The following is a 22525-nucleotide window of genomic DNA, read 5'->3' as shown; positions in this document are numbered from 1 at the left end:
TTTTTTGCTAAACACACCTTGGCATTTTACAGAAAAAAAAAAGGGTTATGAACAAGTGGACACTATCAGTATAGTCAGTGAATCCACAGCTGTTGAAATTGAGAAGCATCCAGACATCACTAGTTTCAGACAAAAAGATTTTGCTCAAAGGAGAAACAGCAAAATTATTTTCATTGCCAAATGTTCCCAAAAGGATTTTTTTAAACAGTTGTACAAATTTCAAAGTACAGCATTCTGCCTAAAGTGAAACTTTTCTGCTGGAAAAGACTTGTAATAAGAAAATATTCAAAATGTGCACTAAGAAGTTTGCTTGTAGAGGATACGATTACTTAAGATGTGTGAATAAAAGCTTTATCCCTCACAGCCCAGCCTCTCCCTTCCCTTTGATCTTACAGTAAAATCTGAATCCTGTGTTTATTACATCAGTTTTTTTGCAATGGAAATTACTATGATGTGGCAAATTGATCTTTATGGCTCAAAGGCTGGATCAAAAAAGAGGAGGAGATGAGCTGTAAAGGAAACAGTTCTCATTTAAATTCAAATATTTGACCATTAGCTTACGTGGGAAGAAGAAGAAAAAAACATGTGAATGGTAAATGTCTTTTCTTTATTTTTTTTTTTTTAAAAGGGCTCATCAGCCTCTGAATTAGGAGAGCTGTAATATCAAACTCTATAAATTATTTCATGATTGTATCATCAGGTACTATGGCCCATGTTCAGATAGGCTTTTCGTTAACAAAAGTTCTCGATACCACAGCTGCCATCTTTCATCCTAGAGGCCAACCTCTGCCCTTGAGCATGTGCACATAACTCCCATTGTCTTCATCTAACTCTGCATGCTCATAACTGAAGGCACAGTACAGCTATGTGTGCCCTGGGATTTTATGACTCCCACCAAACACTATCCATTCTGTCTATGCCCCGCCCTAGCAATTGCTTCATTTTTTTTCTGGCAAGAAAGTCCCACTTTGACTCAGTCACTGGTCAGTTATCTGGCCTTTCTACAGAGATGAGCACAGGATGGACAGACCATTCTTGCATTGAGAACTTTGAGTTACTCCTTACTGTAAAGATGAACTATCCAGCCCAATCAACATGTATTGTAAACATCCATCTTGTTTCTTTCTCTGAGGTTATAAATCAAATGTAATACAAGAGGTAATGTGCTTAAGAGTCTAAAAAGGGCCTAACTTACCATATTACACTATCTAAAATATTTGAGGTAAGGAACACAAAATCAATATAACACTCAATATAGAAAAGTCTTATAAAATGTAATAGTTTAATTGGCATTAAACCAAAACAGTTCCAGAAATGTTATTCCAAAAACCTACAGAAATTAGCAGATAATTATATCATTTCTATAGCTTTTTTGAAACATCCTTTAAAATTCTATAGGATGATCCAAAAATGTATATAACTGCTATAATATATGGTTGAATTCTACATAGGGAACCATACCACTACACTTCACTTGATGCCTCTACATTGTCCATTCTCATTGTGTTGGTTTAATGTTAAATGATTTGTTCATAACCTACCACTGACCATGTTGAATACATTTATGGACAATAAAATATTGAAGATAAAGACACTCCCATGTTTCAAAACAGATATTAGTTTTCCTGATAGAATAGTAAGAATAGCCAAAATTAAGAAGCAGCCTAGCCAGTGTCAGGCAACAGTTACGTAACAACATATTTGGAGCTCTGCTCATGTACAAAGATTTAGAGTGGCCCCAGTTGCCTACCTCACTTTAGCTCCTTGGCACCACTCCAGCAGCAGAAAAGGTTCAGAATTTGGCTAGATCTCAGCAGCTGATAATTTGGCCTTTTGGGGAGTCCTTGGCTGGTGTAGAGCCAGCATAAGTAGCTACACCACCCTCTCCTGGCCTGAACATAAAGGGCATGTGAAAGACAGAAGTACCATGGCTGGAATGCTACTGAGCTCGAGCTATTATCAGATGACGGATGACACTTTAGGGGCAGGTACGCATTCATGGTTTCAATCAGTCTTAAGGGTATTCTAAACTATGCTGGAGCTAGGGCCAGTATATCACCAGTTAAAGAAATAGGGAGCTAGCTCCTCTGTGACACCACAACACTGTGCCTAGTGGACACTGGGCTAGTATTTCTAAGAGTATGTCTACACTACCTGCCGGATCGGTGGGCAGCGATCGATCCAGCGAGGGTTGATTTATCGTGTCTAGTCTAGACACAATAAATTGATCCCCAAGCGCTCTCCCGTCGACTCCTGTACTCCACCACCGTGAGAGGCGCAGGCGGAGTCGACAAGGGAGTGGCAGCAATTGACTCACCATGATGAAGACACCATGGTAAGTCGATCTAAGTAAGTCCACTTCAGCTACATTATTCATGTAGCTGAAGTTGCGTAACTTAGATCGATACCCCCACCCACCCAGTGTAGACAAGGCCTAAGACACTATTATAGTAAATGAAAATTCAGTAAAGCTGACAGACTCAGGAGAAGACTGAATTTAAAGCAACTGTCCAGCTAACAAACTATCCAATTAGGTCTATATAATAATGAGGACTTGATTTTATACTGATGGGAACTATTTTTTCCACACAACAGATACAAGCTCTGGGTTGACACCTGTTCTGAAATGTTTGGGGGTTTGGATATCTGTGCTGTCAAAGCTGTACATGGCAAGGATGGAAAGGATTATATTTTTGAGGTAAGATATGCCATACTTGTCAATATAAGCATTTCCTTGTTAAGAGACCTGAGTAAAACCACTTTACATATGATTTAGGTTGTTTGCATGTCAGAGGATGTAGTGTATTTAACAATGTTTAAGTCATAATGCAAGACCACATATCCAAGTTAGGGGCACAGCTTCCTGGAAAATGTAACCATATCATAATGTTTTCTAGTGTCTGAGGAAACGTTCACAAATTATAAACAAAACCAAATGGAGATGTCCTATTTTCCAAACTCAAACTTTCCTTCCTAAATGGGCTCACCAAGATTACTTTGGAGTAAGATTTGTGGACAGCACTATCCCAAGGGAACCCCAACAGAAGGATATCTTTACATGGAAAGGGAAATTAAGAACCTTGTTTTCACTTTGTGTCTTTTTTTTCAGCCTAAAATAAAATTTTCAGGTCTGATACCCCATGAACCATCAATGCTGGAAGACACTGCTGGGCTTTTCAAAATGATATAGGAGTTTCTAGACCTGATGGTTCTTGATCATTTGGCTTACCCCCACCCTGCCCCCCAAAAAGCCATCACAGGTTATTTATCTATGTAGTCCGTTGGGTGGAGTAGCTCCTCCCCCTCCTGGTCTGTGGGCGGCCAGTCCGCCCCACTACGTCTCCGGGTGTCGCCTGACATGGGGAATCAGCGGGGCGACGGGAGACGTGAGCTCGGGCCTGTGATCAGGGCCAAACAACACACACAGTTACGGAGCCCCAGCCGCTGTTTGGGGCGGGGTAGTAAAGAGTCTCGGGCTCAGGCCTGTACTCAGGCTGGGCAGCAAACAGCCAGTTAGCACAGGTCCTTGATCAGAGTGGGGCAGTAGAGTCTAAAGGGCTCAGGCCTGCACTCAGGCTGAGCAGCAAACAGTTGGGCCTCCTAGTTCTGGCAGAGGGCCGACAAGCGCAGGCTTCTTGCCTAAGGGGGGTGGGGAGACTGCCACCCCATGGATTGGGGTGGCAGGTGGGACGCAGGCCCACCCACTCCACTGCGTCCTGGCACAGGGCCCTAGCAGTGGCAGCAGTGTACTTCCGGTCCCGTCCACTGATTTCCAGCAGGAGGGTTGAGCGTGGTGTAGCTCCAGCCAACAGAGTTCAATGAGGGGCTCCTCCCCCTCTGGGTCTGTGGGTGGCCAATCCACCCCTCTACAATCTAACAACGCAGGATGCTTTCAGCATCTCAGGACAGTCTGTCCCTAGGATCCCAGTTCCATTTTACTCAAATCCCCCCAAGTCAGGTTCTGATTTTGCAAAAACAAAAGCAAGAGTGGTTTTATCCAAGCCACCAAAGTACACTGGTATCCCAGAGACAGGTTCTGGTTTTGTCCTCTCATGGATCATGGTATCCATTTCTAAATAAAACCAAAAGGTTTGGTTCTTTTGTGTTCTGCTTGTGAGATTCCAAAAGAAGAAAATACATATAGCTGCTTACAAATGCAATTAAAATTCATTTGTCATCACTGTCAAGTGCTAAGCACCCACGACTCCCACTGACATCAGTAGTAGTTGAGGGAACTCAGAAGCTCGCAGGATCAAACTCAGTGCTGTACTCCTCAAAAATTAGAGTTCGTCAGTAGTAGCTCCCTCACATCTTGAAGAATGTGAACTGTAGAGATCCTGTTTCCTCGGACAACATGCCTGGCTACATCAAAACAACTCTATACACATCCAGCAGGATGAAAGCCATTTCATTCTAACCCCTTATTTTTACTCCCTCGTATACTGCAACTCTCTCTGAAATATTCCCTGTTTAGTTGAAGTCTTCCATGCTTGTTTTCAGCAATAATTTCAATTTCTATAAAGCTGGTTAAGCTGGCTGATTGTAAGTATGTGAAAGTTTTCCCTTTTTTAAAAAAAATCTCCTTTTTGGTCCTGTTTCTGCTAATTCAAAATAGAGGATAATGCTTGAACTTACAATTTACCATGGACTTAGAGCACAATCTTGCAAGGTTCTGAGCAACACCTGCAAAATACTTCCAACTCCCACTGAAGTTAGCATGCGCTCAGTAACTTTCTAGATGAGGACCAGTGCCTGTCACAGGTCTGAAAAATGTTTTCACTGATTAAAAAAAAGTTGTGAATGAAAATGTCATAACAGACACGCACTATATACTTCATTTTTCTTCCTCCTTTTGAGCACATGCCCTGGCCATCTGCACCAGATATACTCCTGTTTTTAGAAAAAAATCTAATCAATTGTAGTGGGCCTACTTAAGGACCATTTAAAAATATAATACATAATAGACACTGCACTGAAATTACAGAACTGATAGAAGTATGGTAATTCTTTGCTACTCTACAGAGTCAGCTGAATTGTTTTGGAAACAGTGACACATTCATCAGCATGGATTGTTAAAAGTTTTATTATCCATTGAGATGTAGAACTGCTCTAGAAATTCAGATTCATGACGTGTAAAAATCTGTGATTTCCTATAAACATGTAGTGATTGGTATTAAAAAGTCAACATTTACTGCACAGTTGTTCTGAGATATCACAAAGATTGCCTACTTTAAGATGGGGGAAACTTGTGGTGTCTCAGATATGGTTTGGTACAGAGGGTAAATGCTGACTTTTTAAATGTCAAGCTGTATAAACACACTTGTACCCAATACAGATGATACAAATGCTGACTTTTAAAAATAGTAGACCACAGCACAATGCGCACACAATGTAGGAACACTTAAGTCAAATACAGATGCAATGTTAGGACCCCTTCAACAAACACATCCTCTCAGACAGGAGGACTGGGTCCTTTGTAAATACACACTTTCTGTCTAGGCCAGGGGTTCTCAAACTGGGGATCAGGACCCCTCAGGGGGTCGTGAGCTGTCAGCCTTAACCCCAAACCCTGCTTCTCCTCCAGCATTTATAATGGTGTTAAATATATAAAAATGTGGTTTTAATTTATAAGGGAGGGTCGCACTCAGAGGCTTGCTATGTGAAAGGGGTCACAGTACAGAAGTTTGAGAACCACTGTTCTAGGCAGATACCCTCTATATAATACAAGGTTCATGATTTGGAACATACATAAGCAGAGACTCACAATATCAGGATACTCATGGTACTTAGGTACTATGTGCATTACCTCTAGACTTATGCTGAAAGAAAAGTAACTCTAAATTATTATTATAATTGTATGTCTTATGAAAATAACACTAGCTCTGGCCTGTGAAAGCTGATTACCCAATTTCATATTGCCCATCGCTTTTCATTTTATATGCTGTTATCATTAATCATATTCCCCTGGTAATTTAGCTGGTCTATTTGGGCTGTGGATGGTCATTTCAGATTTCCATGATTTAAAGCTCTGCTTCTTTTCAGTCCTCAAAGTCTTTAAACCATAGACAGTACCAGAATCAGATACAAAGTGCTGACACCATATTATGTCTCATGAACTTAATGTTCTAGCTGTACTTTTAAAGCACCTTTTCTAAAGAGATCCATTACTTATGATTTAGTCCAGTGCATGCTCACTGTATGCAAGTGTTATTTGTTTGATATTTTATCCAAGTCTAAAGAAGGCTAAGCTATTCTTCATTGTTCTGAAATAGTTTTCTCTTATACATGTAGGTGGATTGAATGTGGTTCTCCTGTTGTTTGGCACATTTTCCATAACAACCAGCTAATTATTTGCATTTTAAAGCCTCCTAACTGGGCATGTAATATTACTAGCATACTTGTTCTGTACCAATGATGTGAGTGATCATAAATAATATGGAAGTATTTTTGAAATACACTGAATTCATAAAGACAGAAATATGTCATAAGTGCTAAGCAACACTGAAGCAAATTTACAGACACTTAGCATCTTGGAGTAAGAAATAAGTCTTATTCTGAAAAAGAAAAATCTACAGACCCTCATCTTCAAATATTAGCCTCTTTTAGAGTTTTTCCTCGTGGGGTTTCATGTTTTGCTTTGACATGTTAATAAATGGTTTTCAATGTCTTTGGCTATCAACAATTACAGTTTAAAATACAGATTTCTAGATATATTAGGTTTCTGGGTTAGGTCAAATGTCTCACCAGCAGCACCTCCTCCTCTCCATGCAGACAGACAGTCACTCCTTTTTAACCAACCCTCCAGGAGGATTTTTCCCCTGGCTTGGAAGGTGCTGCTTGCTGAGAACAATACAATTATTATTCCTTAGCACTTACTGAGTAGAAAAGATTAACATTGGAGCAGCTCCTATTCCTTCCTCATATCACTGATCAAGAATGGCATCAATTAATGTTTTGGGACTAGCTGGCTAACAATAGTGGTGTCTCTAGTTGTTCTCTGGCAGTGGTGACCTTGACTGCCACTGGTTTTGCAGGACTACACTGCATCTATCATGCCATACCCCCACCCCCTTCTTCAGGGCTCCTCGCAGAGAATATGGATTGTTTGTTTTGCGGCCCTTTGTAAGTGAAACACCCGCTCTTCCATCAACTCAAAAATGCTATTCTCTGGGTTTGGCAGTCACTTCTGCCTCTCCCTCAGCATCTGTACAAACAACATTCCATTAAAAGCATTATTCCCTGTGGTTACAGAGATCTGTCCCCAGAATAAAAAATGCTGAATTTGTGTCCTGTGTCAGGAGCAGGCGCTCTCTTTGGAAGAGGCTGATGTAACCACTAATTAAGAGTGGACAGCAAACCATTCCAGCTGTCTCTGGGTGCCTAAATCAGTTAATCTCTGCAGCTGCACTGCTCTTGAAACTAAGGGGCGGCACTCATCTACTTTGCCATATCCTGACACACTAGTGGAGTGGTACTCTTCAAAACCTGGCATGTACTCCTATGTCTGTGACTCAGCTTTACAGCTAGTTACATTTTGGGAAAATTTGTTTTTTTTTTTCTAGTGAAAAATATCAAAATTTGGTGATGAAAATGTGGGGAGAAGTTTGGCAAAACTTCCTCAAATCCTCTTTACCCACAATTTTCTCAAATTTAAAAAAACCCAACATTTTGATGAAAAACATACCTTTTTTGCTTTTGAGCAAGCTCTATTTCAGCATCCATCTTTTAAGGATGTATGTGTGCCTGTCATAACTATAAAGGGAAGGGTAACAGTCCTCCTGTGTACAATACTATAAAATCCCTCCTGGCCAGACACTCCAAAATCCTTTTACCTGTAAAGGGTTAAGAAGCTCAGGTAACCTGGCTGACATCTGACCCAAAGGACCAATAAGGGGACAAGATACTTTCAAATCTTGGTGGGGGGAAGGTTTTTGTTTGTGCTCTTTGTTTTGGGGGTTGTTCGCTCTTGGGACTGAGAGGGACCAGACATCAATCCAGGCTCTCCAAATCTTTCTGAACAAGTCTCTCATATTTCCAACTTGTAAGTAAACAGCCAGGCAAGGCGTGTTAGTTTTTATCTTTGTTTTCTCAACTTGTAAATGTATCTTTTGCTAGAGTGTTTATCTCTGTTTGCTGTAACTTTGAACCTAAGGCTAGAGGGGATTCCTCTGGGCTCTTTAGGTTTGATTACCCTGTAAAGTTATTTTCCATCCTGATTTTACAGAGATGATTTTTACCTTTTTCTTTAATTAAAAGCCTTCTTTTTAAGAACCTGATTGATTTTTCCTTGTTTTTAAGATCCAAGGGGGTTGGATCTTGATCCACCAGAAGTTGGTGGGAGAAAGGAGGGGGATGGTTAATTTCTCCTTGTTTTAAGATCCAAGGGGTTTGGATCTGTATTCACCAGGGAATTGGTGAAGAGTCTCTCAAGGCTACCCAGGGAAGGGAATTAGCATTTGGGAGTGGTGGCAGGGGACCAGATCTAAGCTGGTAGTTAAGCTTAGAAGTTTTCATGCAGGCCCCCGCATTTGTACCCTAAAGTTCAAAATGGGGAAGCAGCCTTGACATGCCCATTGTGTTTTGCATGCATTCTCCGGAGAAAAAATTTAGACCTAAAAGTCTGAGGGCAGAAATGACAGTAAGTTGAAACAATGTTCTATCCTTGGCATGTGCAATAAATGCAGTTATGACCCCTTGAAATCAGAGCTGGTTGAAATGTGGGGTTTCCAGGTTGATATTTCAAAATTTCTCATAAACTAGAAGTCCAAAAAAAAAATGTTAGTTGCGGAAACATTGACACATGGTGTTTCCGAAACTAGCTATGCTCCCCAAGACCAACAGCTATAGACTGTAATTGACATTCTTGTAAGGTTCACCACCACTATTAGCAGTATCAATTTCAGTCAGCAGCTCTGTGGCAGACCCACAATGTGGACTGCTCTTATACCAGAGGCCCAGGGCTTCCAGACTCTCAGACTAGCTGGTTACCTGCATGGCGGGGCTGTCCTGGCGCCACAGACCCTTCTGACTTCTTTGACAGGGTAACTGGTTTGGTGAATGGGGGAATGTGGTGGACTTCAGCAGGGCTTTTGACACAGTCCCACACAGGGCTGGATTACCCAATAGGCAGACTAAGCACATGCTTAGGGCACCAGCAAAGCAGGGGGCACCAAAAAAAATTGATATTTGATATTTCAAAAAAAGCATCGAAGTAGTCATCATGGGAAAAATCAGAACTTTGTTATTACTTATCTCCACCTAAACTAGGGGGGCGTCCTACTAATGTAGATCAAAATAATGCGAGGAAATCAGAGACTGTAACTGACATCCTACTCCTGGTGGTAAAACAGACATTGTTCTAGAAGATGTGGATGTGTCAGACACTGAACCTGCTCATGCTGTAAATAATAGGAGAAAAGATCCTGATATGTGGGTTGATTTCAGTACCGATGATGTAGCTTACTGGATAGATCGCAGACCAAATGACTGTCAACACCACACTGGGCCATTTGAGAAATCACGTCGGACTTTTACCAATGGCAAACAAACAAGATATTGTCTACAAAAAATATTTTTAGGCATGAAAGCGAATGGTGAGAAGAATACTCGAGAATGGCTACTGTATTCACCATCAACAGGGTCTGTGTACCGTTTTGTTTGCAAACTTTTTGCATATAAACCTTCAACATCCTGGTTTGCTGCAGATGGATTTAGTGACTGGCGGAATACTGTTTTAATTGAACAACATGAAAATAGCACTACTCACAGAGATTCAATGTTGACATATTTAAATCGAAGACAGGGCTTTGGATTGACACAAAAATTGGAAGAACAAATTAAAGGGGAGCGTGAATACTGGTAACATGTCTTGCAGCGTGGTATAGCTGTTATTCAAACATTAGATGAACGTGGTCTGCCTTTCCAGGGATCAAATGACACATTTGGATCATTGCAGAATGGAAATTTCTTGGGATTGTTGGAGCTTGTGGCTCAGTTTGACTCATTTTTAGCAGGCCATATCTCAAAATATGGGAATGCTGGCAAAGGTAACCCAACATACTTATCCAAGACAATATGTGATGAACTCATTGGTCTAATGAGCGACAAAGTTCATTCAGCTATTGTGGATGAAATAAGTACTGCTGGGTACTTCCGTTTATCTGTCAGTTCTACACCTGATCTTTCACATATTGATCAATTGAGTATTGTACTAAGATATGTGTCTCCCACAGATGGAAAACCAGTTGAACGATTTATAACATTCCTCAATTTGAAAAGCCACACTGGTGAAGAAATGGCAAATCAAGTACTGCATTATCTGTGCCAAGTTTACAAAATAGATTTCTCAAAGTGCAGAGGTCAGTCTTATGACAATGCTGCCAACATGTCAGGGCATTTTCAAGGAATGCAGAAGAAGCTTTTAGAACAGAACAAATATGCCATATTCATACCATGTGCTGCACACTCTCTCAATCTTGTTGGCTGCAGTGCTGTTGATTGTTGTCCGGTGGCAGTAAGGTTTTTCTCAACAGTCCAGTTACTTTATACATTTTTCTCTGCCTCAACACACCGATGGGCAGTTTTTAAAACATATTTGGGCAATGATCGTGTGTTGAAATCTCTTTCTAATACTCGCTGGGAGGCACATGCATTGGCAACAAGTGCAATTCTGGAGTCCGACTGAAAGATTGTGGATGCTTTGGAAAGTATAGCTGAAGAGCAATCACAAAAGGGAGAAACTATATGAGAGGTAGAAAACATTGCAAACAAAATGCAAGAACTAGAGTTTGTATTCATAGATTCATAGATTATAGGACTGGAAGGGACCTCGAGAGGTCATCGAGTCCAGTCCCCTGCCCGCATGGCAGGACCAAATACTGTCTAGACCATCCCTGATAGACATTTATCTAACCTACTCTTAAATATCTCCAGAGACGGAGATTCCACAACCTCCCTAATGTTGACCATGTGGAATGAAATTTTACAACACTTTTACCACACAAGTCAAGCTCTCCAAGAAAAAGAATTGGATTTGAAAACATGTGCAGACCTCTGTCAATCATTAGCAGACCACTTACACACTTTGAGGAATGATTTCAAAAGATTTGAAGACATATCAAAAGATATCTTGCCTGATACTAACTACAAAGAAGCCCAGTCCCACAAGCAAATCAGGAAAAAACAAGCAAACAAGAGCAGTACAACAGAAACAGCATTGAATCCTAGAGACAAATTTCGCATATCTACTTACTACACTATAATTGATACACTTGAAGCTCACATGATGAGGAGAGGTGAAGTATACAAAGAAGTATCAAGTAGATTTTCTTTTCTAAATGATATGGACTTATCTGACGAACAGTATTCACAGGGTTCCCAAAAGCTAGTTGACTCATACCCTGTTGACTTGAACATGAATCTCTGTGGAGAAGTACGGCAGTTCCACTGTTATATGCACACAAAGTTTAATGAAACAGGAAAAATGAAATTCAGTCACATTGATCTTCATGACACAATATTGAAAGATGGAATACAATGTGTATTTCCAAATGTAGAGATCGCACTACGTATTTTTCTAACATTGATGATTACTAACTGCTCCGCAGAACGCTCTTTTTCTCAGCTGAAAAGAATAAAAAACCCTCAGAGAGCAACAGTGTGTCAGGACAGACTTGATTCACTTTCCCTATTGTGTATGGAAGCGGACATGCTTCGTTGAGTCAGCTTCGATGAACTTATCCAGAATTTTGCAAATCAGAAAATCTAGAAAGAAGCTATTTTAATTTCAGCATACATGTAAGTTTTGTGTCATTTCGAAAAATAAAATGTTATTTTATGGTACAGTATTGTTTTTATTTTGAATTATGTATGTGGGGGCACCATAATCTTTTCAGTGCTTAGGGCCTCTAAAGGTCTTAATCCAGCCCTGGTCCCACATGACATTGTGATAAATAAGATGGAGAAATGTGGGCTTGGCAGAACTACCATTAATTGGATACATAATTGGTTAAACAACTGCAAACAAAGAATAACAATTAATAGAATGATGTCAGATTGGAGGGAGGTCTCAGTGGGTTTCCACAGGGATATATTCTGGGTCTGGTGTTTAACATCTTTATTAATGACCTAGATGTAGGAATAGAGAGCATCCTGATCAAATTTCCAGATGACACAAAGCTGGGCAGGGGTTGCCAACACTTTGGAGGATAGAGCTAAAATTCAGAGGGATCTTGATAAATTGGAGAACTGAGCTATAAACAACAAAATGAAATTCAACAAAAGACAAATATAAGGTGCTATGCTTAAGGAAGATAAACCAAATGCACAAATACAGAATGGGGGATAACTGGCTTAGCAGCGGCACTGCTGAGAAGATATGGGAGTAGTGGTGGATCACAACCTCAACATGAGTCAGCAATGCAATGCTGTTGCAAAAAAAAATGCAATTTTAGGTTGCATGCAAGTCACAGGAGGTGATAGTACTGCTCTACTCAGCGCTGGTTAGGCTTCAGCTGGAGTACTGTGTCCCATTTTGCTCAGCAATGTATAGAAAGGATGTAGAGAGACTGGAAAGGATCCAGAGGCGATTGACAAAAATGATCAAAGAGATGAAATGCAAGCCATATGAGCAAAGACTGAAGGAAATGGGTGTGTTTAGTTCAGAAAAGAGGAGATTAAGGGGGGACATGATAGCAGTTTTCAAATACTTGAAAAGCTGCCATTAAAAAGAGGGAGAAAAGTTGTTCTCTCTTGCCACAGAGAGTAGTACAAGAGTCAAGGGATACAAACTATAGCATAGCAGATTTAGATTAAATATCAGGAAAAACTTCCTAACTGTAAGAACAGTAGGACAATGGAACAGACTGCCTCGGGAGGTTGTGAAAGCTCCTTCACTGGAGGTTTTCAAAAGGAGGCTGGATAGCCATCTGCGTTAGATGGTTTAGACACAACAAATCCTGTATATTGGCAGGGGGTTAGACTAGAGGACACTTGTGGTCCCTTTTAACCCTATGATTCTAAGTCCATCAGAGGACTTTCTTGCTCCATGGCAGGGAGGCTAGAAGTCCTGAGAGTGCCAGTTCAAGTCACACAGCTGCGGACATAGGGCTTGCAAGGCTTTCAGCTTCTAGCTCCATGGCAGGGAACCTGGAAGCCCTAGCATGGTGGGGCTGTAACTGGAGCCAGGGACCCAGGCAGCCCACATGATGGGGCTACCCTGAAGCCCTGGGCCCTGGAAGCCCAGACTTCCCCAGCAGTTTGCCACGCAGGCCGTCAGGGAACCAGATAAGTCCAATAGAAACTTGCCTGTTATTTGATGAAAGTTCATCGCACCCAACTCCCTTTCACAAGATATTTCAGGTTCAAAAAGTGGCATTTTCCTACCAGCTCTACTTGAAACTCTGATTATGATCTCTACTACTCTTTTAGATAGGCAAAGAATGCTCATAAAGACCCCCTAACTGTTAAAAGTTCTCTAGAACATTCCTACATTTTTTGAAAGAAAAGAGTAGCTACATCTTTACTATGTTGTAGTCATTCCTTTTTGCTACCACTGCTATTTCTGATTAATTCTAGCTGGCTTTTCCAGCAGAAAGGTATCATTCTGAATACCTGTGGCAACCCATGTCCTAGGGCAGGGGCAGGCAAACATTTTGGCCTGAGGGCCACATCGGGTTTCTGAAATTGTATGGAGGGCTGCTTATGGGAGGCTGTGCCCCTGACCCCTATCCGACCCCCCCTTCTTGCCCCCTGATGGCTCCCCCGGGACTCCTGCCCCATCCACCACTCCCTGTCCCCTGACTGCCCCCCACCGCCCCATCCAACCCCTCCTCTCATTCCTGACTGCCCCCCGGGATCCTTGCCCCATCCAACCCCCCCTCCTTCCTGACTGCCCCCTGGGAACCGCTGCCCCCATTAAATTCCCCTGTTCCCTGCCCTCTGACCACTCTGACCCCTATCCACCCCCCACCCCCTGACCACCACCCCGAACTCCCCTGCCCCCTTACCGCGCTGCCTGGAGCACTGGTGGCTGGCGGCACTACAGCTGCGCTGCCCAGAGCACCAGCACAGGTAGCTGCGCTGCCCGGCTGGAGCCAGCCATGCCACCGTGCAGCACAGAGCACCGGGTCAGGCCGAGGCTCTTCAGCTGCGCTGCCCGGCAAGAGCTTGCAGCCCCGCTGCCCAGAGCATTGCGCCGGTGGCACAGTGAGCTGAGGCTGTGGGGGAGGGGAGACAACAGGGGAGGGAGGGAGGGAGCCTCCCGGGCTGGGAGCTCAGGGGCTGGGCAGGAGTGTCCCAGGGCCGGATGTGGCCCACGGGCTATAGTTTGCCCACCTCTGTCATAGGGACAGAATAGTATTCTACAGTCCGTTGTATTTAAAAAGTAGCTGGCTATGTGCTAGGGCAAAAGGAAGCCTTTGCAGATTTACTTTCATACTGCAAAGAACTGTGTCTGTAAAGTCAAAGTCCTATTAGAGAGTAATGAAGCTAATTAAAGAATCACTTAGCTAGAAGAATTGGTTGTCAGGTTTATCAGCAGGAAAGCCAAGTAATTATTCTGTGCAGCTATCAGAGCTGTTCATTTAGTTTCTGTTCTTTTCACCTCAATTTGAATATTCATCTGCCATCACCATTACACCAAAGACATGCTATAGAAATATGAATGAATTTTATGAATTCAACATTTAGCTTTAACTGTCTCACAAGTTCATGCTAATAAAACATCTAATCAATGTCCATTTGCAGGGTTCAACTTCTTTTCATACTTATAATAGATAGAATGACAAATGTAAAAAAAAAAAAGCTTCTCTAGTTTTAACACACTGTTGCACAGCAGCAAGAGTTGATACTTTGAACACTGCTTTGCATTGCAGAGTACTAGTGAGTGCCATCTCTCCACAGTTCATTCTTGGAAAACCAAAACTGGAAGAAGCTACACAAGATGCTCTTATAATAGTGATACAAGAACCCGAATTAGGTAGAATCCTTTACATTGGCCCCACAGCCAGGGCTGGCACCAGCAAACCAAGCACGTGCTTAGGGCAGCGCATTTTCAGGGGCGGCATTCCAGCCTTTTTTTTTTTTTGCTTCCGGCAGCAAAAGCCTAGAGCCGGCCCTGGCAGCAGCAGCGCCTCATGCGCGGGGGCGCCCTGGGGCCGCTGCAGTTTGTGCCGTGGGGAAGCAACGCCCCACCTTGTGGCTGGGCCGGGCAGGCTCCAAGCGGGGGACACTCCGGCTGGGGGCCACCCCGCGAGGCACACGGAGCCGCCTGCAGGTGCCGCAGGGCAGCCACCCCCCCAGCGCTGCAGCCGGGGCTGGGCGAAGTGGCCCAAGCCGCCCAGGGACTGCGGCAGGGTGGCCAGAAGCAGCAGCAGCAGCGGAGCCATAGAGGGCGGGGCGCTGCCGTGCGGGGCCCACGTCCCACTCTCTGGGGCTGCACTTCCTCTGGGGCTACCCTGCCCCGGCTCCTCAGCTCCCTGCCGGGTGGTCCCCTGGCTCTGCCCTCCTGGGTCCTGGCCGGTCCTGGAGGTGGGAGCTCTGGCTGGAGGGACCCTGGGCTGAGGCGCGTCCCGGGAGTCAGCACTGGTGCGGGGGGAGCCCAGGACTGGGGCGGCAGGGGGTCCGGGGCATGGGGGGCAGCCAAAAATTTTTTTGCTTGGGGCGGCAAAAAGCCTAGAGCCGGCCCTGCCCACAGGTCAGAGGCATCCTCCTGATTTGTATTTAATACTGAATTGGTTTGTGGAATTTTACTGATACCTACCCTAAAATCGGTCTACAGGATCTTCTTCCCTCCAGAAACCAGCTTCCTACCTGTAGATCTATAAACCACAGGCTTTGATAACCTTTCAGATTTCATTCAGAATATTTTTGGCAGCTTTAAGCAGGTAGGAGTCTTATGGCTTTTCTACATAGGGAGTTAGTGCGGAATAGTTTGTGCACTTTAAATTCATGCTCTAGCTTACACCACACGAATTTCCCAGTGTAGACATGCCCTTAAAAATAGATAAATTCGTTATCAGTTTCACCATCTGTAAAATGGAGATGATACTGACCTCTTTCGTAAAGAGCTTTGAGACCTATTGATGAAAAGCAGTATATAAGATCTAGCTGTTATTATATATAACTCACATTAGATAGAGGTTTATATTTTACAAGTGTTATAACTTTTTAATTTGAAACAGATTTCTAAAGATGTGCTCCCAGGTGCCAATAAATTTACCTACAGGTTTAGTGAGTTTGCTCTTTGGAGCACAGACATAGAAAAAATACAGTATACTAATGCAGTGATGGATCATCGACCCTAAGTGCCTTATTTTTTATAGATTTCCTACAAAAGTGCTAGAGATTCCTTGCTCAGGGTGGCCGCTGGAGTGCAAGCCAATGTGAAGGGGAGAAACTAAAGTCATGGTCCTATTGGCGCATGGAGGAAAGCAGGCTGCATAATTTTAAGGAACAATGAATCTTATATACTCAGGACCTGAGGGAGGAATTGTGCCCATAGGGAAATACAGCTCTGCACCATCCCAAGAACGCTCCAGATTAAGGACACAATCTGGCCCTAAAAAGATGGTCCCTAAATATAATACCAAATCCACTATTCCCTCATTCCTGTCAACGTTATCATGGGATTGCATCTATCTAAATAGTTTCAAATATGGATAATCAGGCAGCAAGATATTCTTAGGTTCACTTAAAATATTTTTAAACAAATTTCAGATTATCTACTTTTAGAAAAGACCAGCACCAATAAAGTTTAGGATTCTTTACATTTTATCTAAAAGATAAACAATATTTAAGGTATTGTTTTTACAATGTAGTTTGCCCCAGTTCACCATTTGTATCCCAAGATACAACAGAATATGGCCAATGTGAATCAATGTAATTGTGTGAAAATTAAAGAAATCTTTTTTAATCTAGTGTCTGCTATGCAGTTGTGGTCAAAGAAATGGAGTAAGCAGGACTGATACAACAGATTCTTTGGTTAGTTGGCTGGACTAATGGTTTACTGGTAGCTCACCACTTTTCTAATTTCAAACACATCAACCAACCGCAGTGCAATAGTTGGATTATTCTCCTTCTGTTTCCCATGTGGTTTCTTTGCCACACTAATTATACATTCCAAAAGGCTGTATTCACCAGTGATGGGCTTCTTTTTTCATTAACTTTTTATTATATTTTTAGATATAGATACAACAAACATATGTTATGTAGTAAAATAAATACAGTCACTGCAAACCATCATTAATTAGTGAACTAGAAATTCACAGTGTCCAGTAACTACTTCACATGATTTATTGATATGGGTTTAATTACATCATATCATAAGTACTTATCTTATACCCCCAACTGGCTATACATCAGCTGTTGGGAAAGTTGTGGCTAAGGTGACCAGATAGCAAGTGTGAAAAATCAGGACAGGAGATGGGGGGTAATAATTGCCTATATAAGACAAAGCCCCAAATATCGGGACTGCACCTATATAATCGGGACATCTGGTCGCCCTAGTTGTGGCAAATGCTCCCTATATTCAATGCCCTCAGCAATTTTGGCTATAGTAAGGCAATATATCAATTAATGCATCAGGAGACAAACAGCCAAAACACAGTGCTGTACGCAGTACCTGTGTAAAATGTAACTTGGAAAAAATAGCTAAGCAGCAGCTGCTGGAAACCCCATTCAGTTTAGAATATGTTCAGCCAATTTAGGCTTTTAAAAAAAAATGCAGTGCTTTTAATTGGCATTTCATTGGTAGAGTGCTAAGTCACTTGCTGTTGTACTGAAAAGCTTTAGGGGTACAGCCTAGCTATATTTTTCTCCCAAGGACACTGAGATTAAGCTCAGTTATTTTTCTAACTTAGTTGATATTGCTCCAAACTCAGTATATAGTATTGGACAAAATAAGGCATACAAATCTTAATATCAAAATATAATGTAAGGAATACCAAATGGTACTCCTCTACATGGTACATCAGTTCTTCTTTCCTTAACCCCATCTGATTTAGAAAATCTCATTGGGTAAGTCATTAAATAGAGAGAGTCACAAGTATAGGTGCTGACTCTGTGGGTTCTCCAGTCCTTGAGCACCCACAGGAAAAAAATTAGCGGGTGCTTATCACCCACTTCCAGCCAGCTCCCCCACTTCTTTCCCTCCCCCCCCTCGCACGTCCCACCCACTGGCGGCCCCACTGCTTAACTGCTCCTTCTCCCTCCCAGCACCTTCTGCCTGCCGCGATCAGCTGTTCCAGGGCATGCAGGAGGAGCAGCGGCAGGGTGTGCTCAGAGGAGGGGGCAGAACTAGGCAGGAAGAGGCAGGGTGGGGGGTTGGAAGAAGGGGTGGAGTAAGGGTTGAGCACAACTGGGGCAAGGAGGAAGCCGGTGCCTGTAGTCACAAGTTTAACATGGCCTGCAATTAACAGATCAAAAATGATCCAGGAGTAATTTGCAGCCCTAAATTAGGTAGTTAGGCATCTTTAAATGTATGCATCTGTGGTATATACTGCACCCACAATTTTCTGTCAGAATTGCATTGCAGCAGCAAAATTCCAATTGCTGTATTGTTTGAGACTTGGCCAAAAATCAGGAGCATATTTTACACTTTATCACCTACCATGAAAAGATATCAGTTGATACCATATTTTAGCTCAGTAAAAGAAACCAGATCCAGCTGTAAAACTTGTTTGCCCAGTTGATCAAGACTTTCCCTTATTCAAAAGTCTCTGACACCATATTGCACACTAGTCTGTGCTATAGGAAATTTTGAATTTTCAGGAGGCCAAGATTAATCTTTTAAAGGTAAATATGTCCCCTAGATGTACCTGAGAAACCACATCTGTCTGTGAGGATTCACATTTCCCAGCCAAGTGTCAGCTAAACGTTCACTATAGGACTGGAAGGTAAACAGAGTGAATCCTGTTGTCTACAAATGGTCTTTCGAATTACAACTTTTCCAACAAGCTTCTGGTGAAATAAAGTTCAATTCCTTAAGCATCAGAGTTGTACCACAATCAGTAAAGTATATTGAACAGTACATAGAGCAATTTAATTTTGGTTTTAAAAGTCCATTGAAGTTTGCCAGAGATTGTTCAAGAAACAATTAGATCATCAGTTATTTTAAGCAGAAAAGTATTAGGATTGCATCTATTGGTGAGGGAATCAGTAATGTATGAAATTGGGAGCTTTTTACTCTCTGTCTCTAGTTCTAATTCAGCACAGGTCAAAAATAACTGAAAGCCATTACCAGCAGAAGGGTAATTGGTGGCCTGTGTAAAATAGGTTAGTGATCTTGGTTCAGGTCCTAGTGAGCAAGTTCCTATACCATCACAGATTATAGAGCCAGATGGGACCATAACATAGGCCATAGGACTTTCCTGAATTGATTCCTATTTGAACTAGAGCATAGAAACAAAAAGCATCTGATCTTGATTTAAAAGTTTCCAGTGATAGAGAATCCATCCTAAGTATATCATGGTTAACTGTTTCTATCACCTCAGTCCATGTATCCTTTTATAGCTGTAGGTTATTAACATTATCACTCAAATATTATACTTCCACTGGCTGACTTCCCTTTACATACTAGTTCATACTTTTGATATGCGACAGCTTTGATAATAATATTATACTTCCACTGGCTGACTTCCCTTTACATACTAGTTCATACTTTTGATATGCGACAGCTTTGATAATAATAAACTAAGTGATTAATAGAACTGGACACATAATTCATTGTATATAATTTATTGAGGAATTTCCCGTCTTGATTCACCAATTCTCTGCAAACTGCTTACAGTTTTCTTAAACGCACTTATTGTTTGTATTTATATCCTGTATATATATATTCTACACAGATTTTTGATTTATAGAACATGCATGACTTTTTAAAATTTAAATTGCAGCTGTGGCCATTTGTTTTGATAGGATACAGAAATCAGATGCTTGGTTTCTGTTCCTGATTCTATAAACGTAACTCCTAAAATCAGGATTCCAGTGCAGATAGTCAAGTTTGTGCACTCAAAATTCATTTAAATTCACTTTCTCTGGCTATTCTTTAGCATTTACTGTTTTGGTGAGCATTTCTGCCAGTAAACTCACTACACTAGGGAATGACTAAACTTTTTCCTAGCAGTAACTAACTCTTAGTAGTGAGGCAATCTCTCTCCGGAATCATTACCCCTACTGATCTCCCAGTCATGCTTAGATTTCCAATCCTTCCTGAGGCTACTACTGTAATAGCCTGTAGAAACAGCCACACACATACAAACAACCTAAAATTCCGTTAATGCCCCCATGCTTCTCAAAATCAGGTCACCTCCACCCCATCACACGAGCAATTCCCCTTACCTCCTACTCAACCTAAATTACTGTCCTCAAACTATTAGTTTACTGTAAAAATCAATGATTCTTCTCAAAATCTCACCTTCACAGTCAAAATAAGCTCCACATTCATAATCAGTACCTCCCACAATCAAATAGTCTCCTTCCATACAAACCCAGTTCTGCTTACTTCTCAAGAACATTTGCACCAATTTCTCTCACCAATAGGCAACTCAAAACAACTTCCTTTCTCCAGTCAGTCAATGTTCAGATCTCACTCTATCACTGCTCCCCAGTCCAATTAAATTCCCCTTATCCCCACTGAACCTCATTTCTCCTCCCCCCTTCTCTTTTAGTCAATTCCACCCCCTTCTCCCACAATACACAAACTCCATCATTCTTGTCTCCTTCCCTATTCCATAAATAATTACTCCTTCATGCGCCCTATGCCATCTCTTGCATACAGCCCCTTCCAAAGCCTAGCTCCATCTCTGCTTTCTTTCCGCCCATATCCACCTCAGGATTCCCACAACCTCCTTCTCTCCCACCCCTCTGAATGCAGGGTCCACACTCCTGCCTCCCACTTCTTCTTTATCTCCACTGCTCCTCTTTCCCATGGCCCAACTTGGCCTGGCTCTTCATATGATTCTCTTGTTGGCAGCTCTTGCTGCTCCCTCACTGAAAGCAGCTTCTTTAATGGAGGAACATCCCTCAGCAACAGCAGCCCCAAGGTGACTTCCCTTCAGCAGCTGTGGATCCCTTTGCAGCTCCTGATTCTCACCGTGGCAGAGGCCCCCATTCCCACTTCATAAGGTGTTCTCTAGACAAGGAGAGCAAATACAACATTTCTGACTGTGAGAGGGATAATGCTATGGAGGCCCTTGCTCATGCCTTCTCCACATATGGAACTCCAACCCACAATGCACCTGCAGAGGTTCTTCTGCAGAGTGGGAAGAAGAAGTAGCAAAAACATCATGGAAGTGACATTTATTCCCCCTTGCTAACCAGCTCCAGCCTCATAGCCAAGCTCTGAGTATTTAAGTCACCTCCACACACACAGGCAGAAGGGATTCTGTAGACAGAAGGGCCTAGTGATTCTACATACCACTTTCATTACACAACGCAAGAGCTCTACACACCATATGGACTTAGTGGTTCTAACAATTTATGAATTAATTGGTGCTGCTGCTGTTTCTGTGACTACTGCTATGCATTTATTCTCCTTCATATCTTAAAAAGTAGGTCACAGAGCTAACTGTTCTTAAGAAGATTGTTATCATGTGCTAAGAGAAATACACCTTATGGAATCAATTACTATAGTACATATGAGCAAAAGTTAAAATTCACAAGAGTTTTACGACCATTGTTCATGATGACTCCGCAGAACATGATTCTATTGACATCTGTAAAAGTAAACACATTACACTTTATAAGTTACAGATGTCTTTTTCTGTGAAACATTTTTTATGAAAACTCCAAGGCTTTAAATAGTAGCTATATGAGGTAGTGAAGAAATACTTGGATCTGTGTTTAAATGTTATTTTAAAAACCACTACATATTGCAAGCAGACTAGTTATAAACAGGATGTTTTGTGTGTGTTTAAACTTTGTCAAGCCCTCTAATGTGGAGGAATTGTCTGGATATTTCTGTTAGTTATTAAGTTTTAGTAGAACCTTACATAGAGCATCTTAATTCTTAAACTACATTTGTATAGAACATCACTTGGCCCAGATAAGTCGTATTAACTATTTTATTAGGAAGAAAAATATACTCTGTGTTCTCTACAGATACCTTCTGTGAAGGATTACTCGTTTCTTAGCTTGAGTGTGCCAGAATTACTCTCACACTTAAGGGTTTTTTTAAGCCTTGAAGGCAGCAGTAGTAAGGCAGAGCAGAAGCCAGTCCCTCCACTAGATTTCATATGCCACCCAATGCAGGATATAAATGCTGCTCTCTGAACATTCCCTTCCAGTCAGTTCCCTGCAGGACACAGCGCTTCTTCAATTTCCTGCCTTCCAGATTCTAGGAAAGCTCACTGAGTGTCATTTGCCATCTCTTACTTTCTAGTCAGGTCCGTACAAATATTAAATTATTGGAGCTGTTGGCTCACATGTGTGGGGTTTATGCACCTGTTTGCCTCATCTCTTCAGTACTCAAGCATCCCTGATCTTGGTGGCTGTGTCCTTTTTCTGATGCTTTGATCCCTGTTCTCTC

The 22525-nt window shown here is 42.0% G+C and overlaps 1 protein-coding gene across 3 annotated transcripts in view; it reads left to right on the top strand.

Annotated features, from left to right (window-relative positions):
• SYN2 (synapsin II) overlaps positions 1-22525 on the top strand; it is a 468511-nt gene that overhangs the window by 407526 nt on the left and 38460 nt on the right. For all 3 annotated transcript variants that reach the window (XM_042849573.2, XM_005309068.5, XM_042849574.2), the window contains one exon: positions 2596-2698. In XM_042849573.2, coding sequence (XP_042705507.2) covers positions 2596-2698 — 103 coding nt within the window. The remainder of the gene's footprint in view (positions 1-2595; positions 2699-22525) is intronic.

Source organism: Chrysemys picta, chromosome 7 (assembly GCF_011386835.1).
Source record: "Chrysemys picta bellii isolate R12L10 chromosome 7, ASM1138683v2, whole genome shotgun sequence".
NCBI lineage: Eukaryota > Metazoa > Chordata > Testudines > Emydidae > Chrysemys > Chrysemys picta.
Note: the sequence above shows the minus strand (reverse complement) of the source record. Positions and strands in the feature narration are given on the sequence as shown.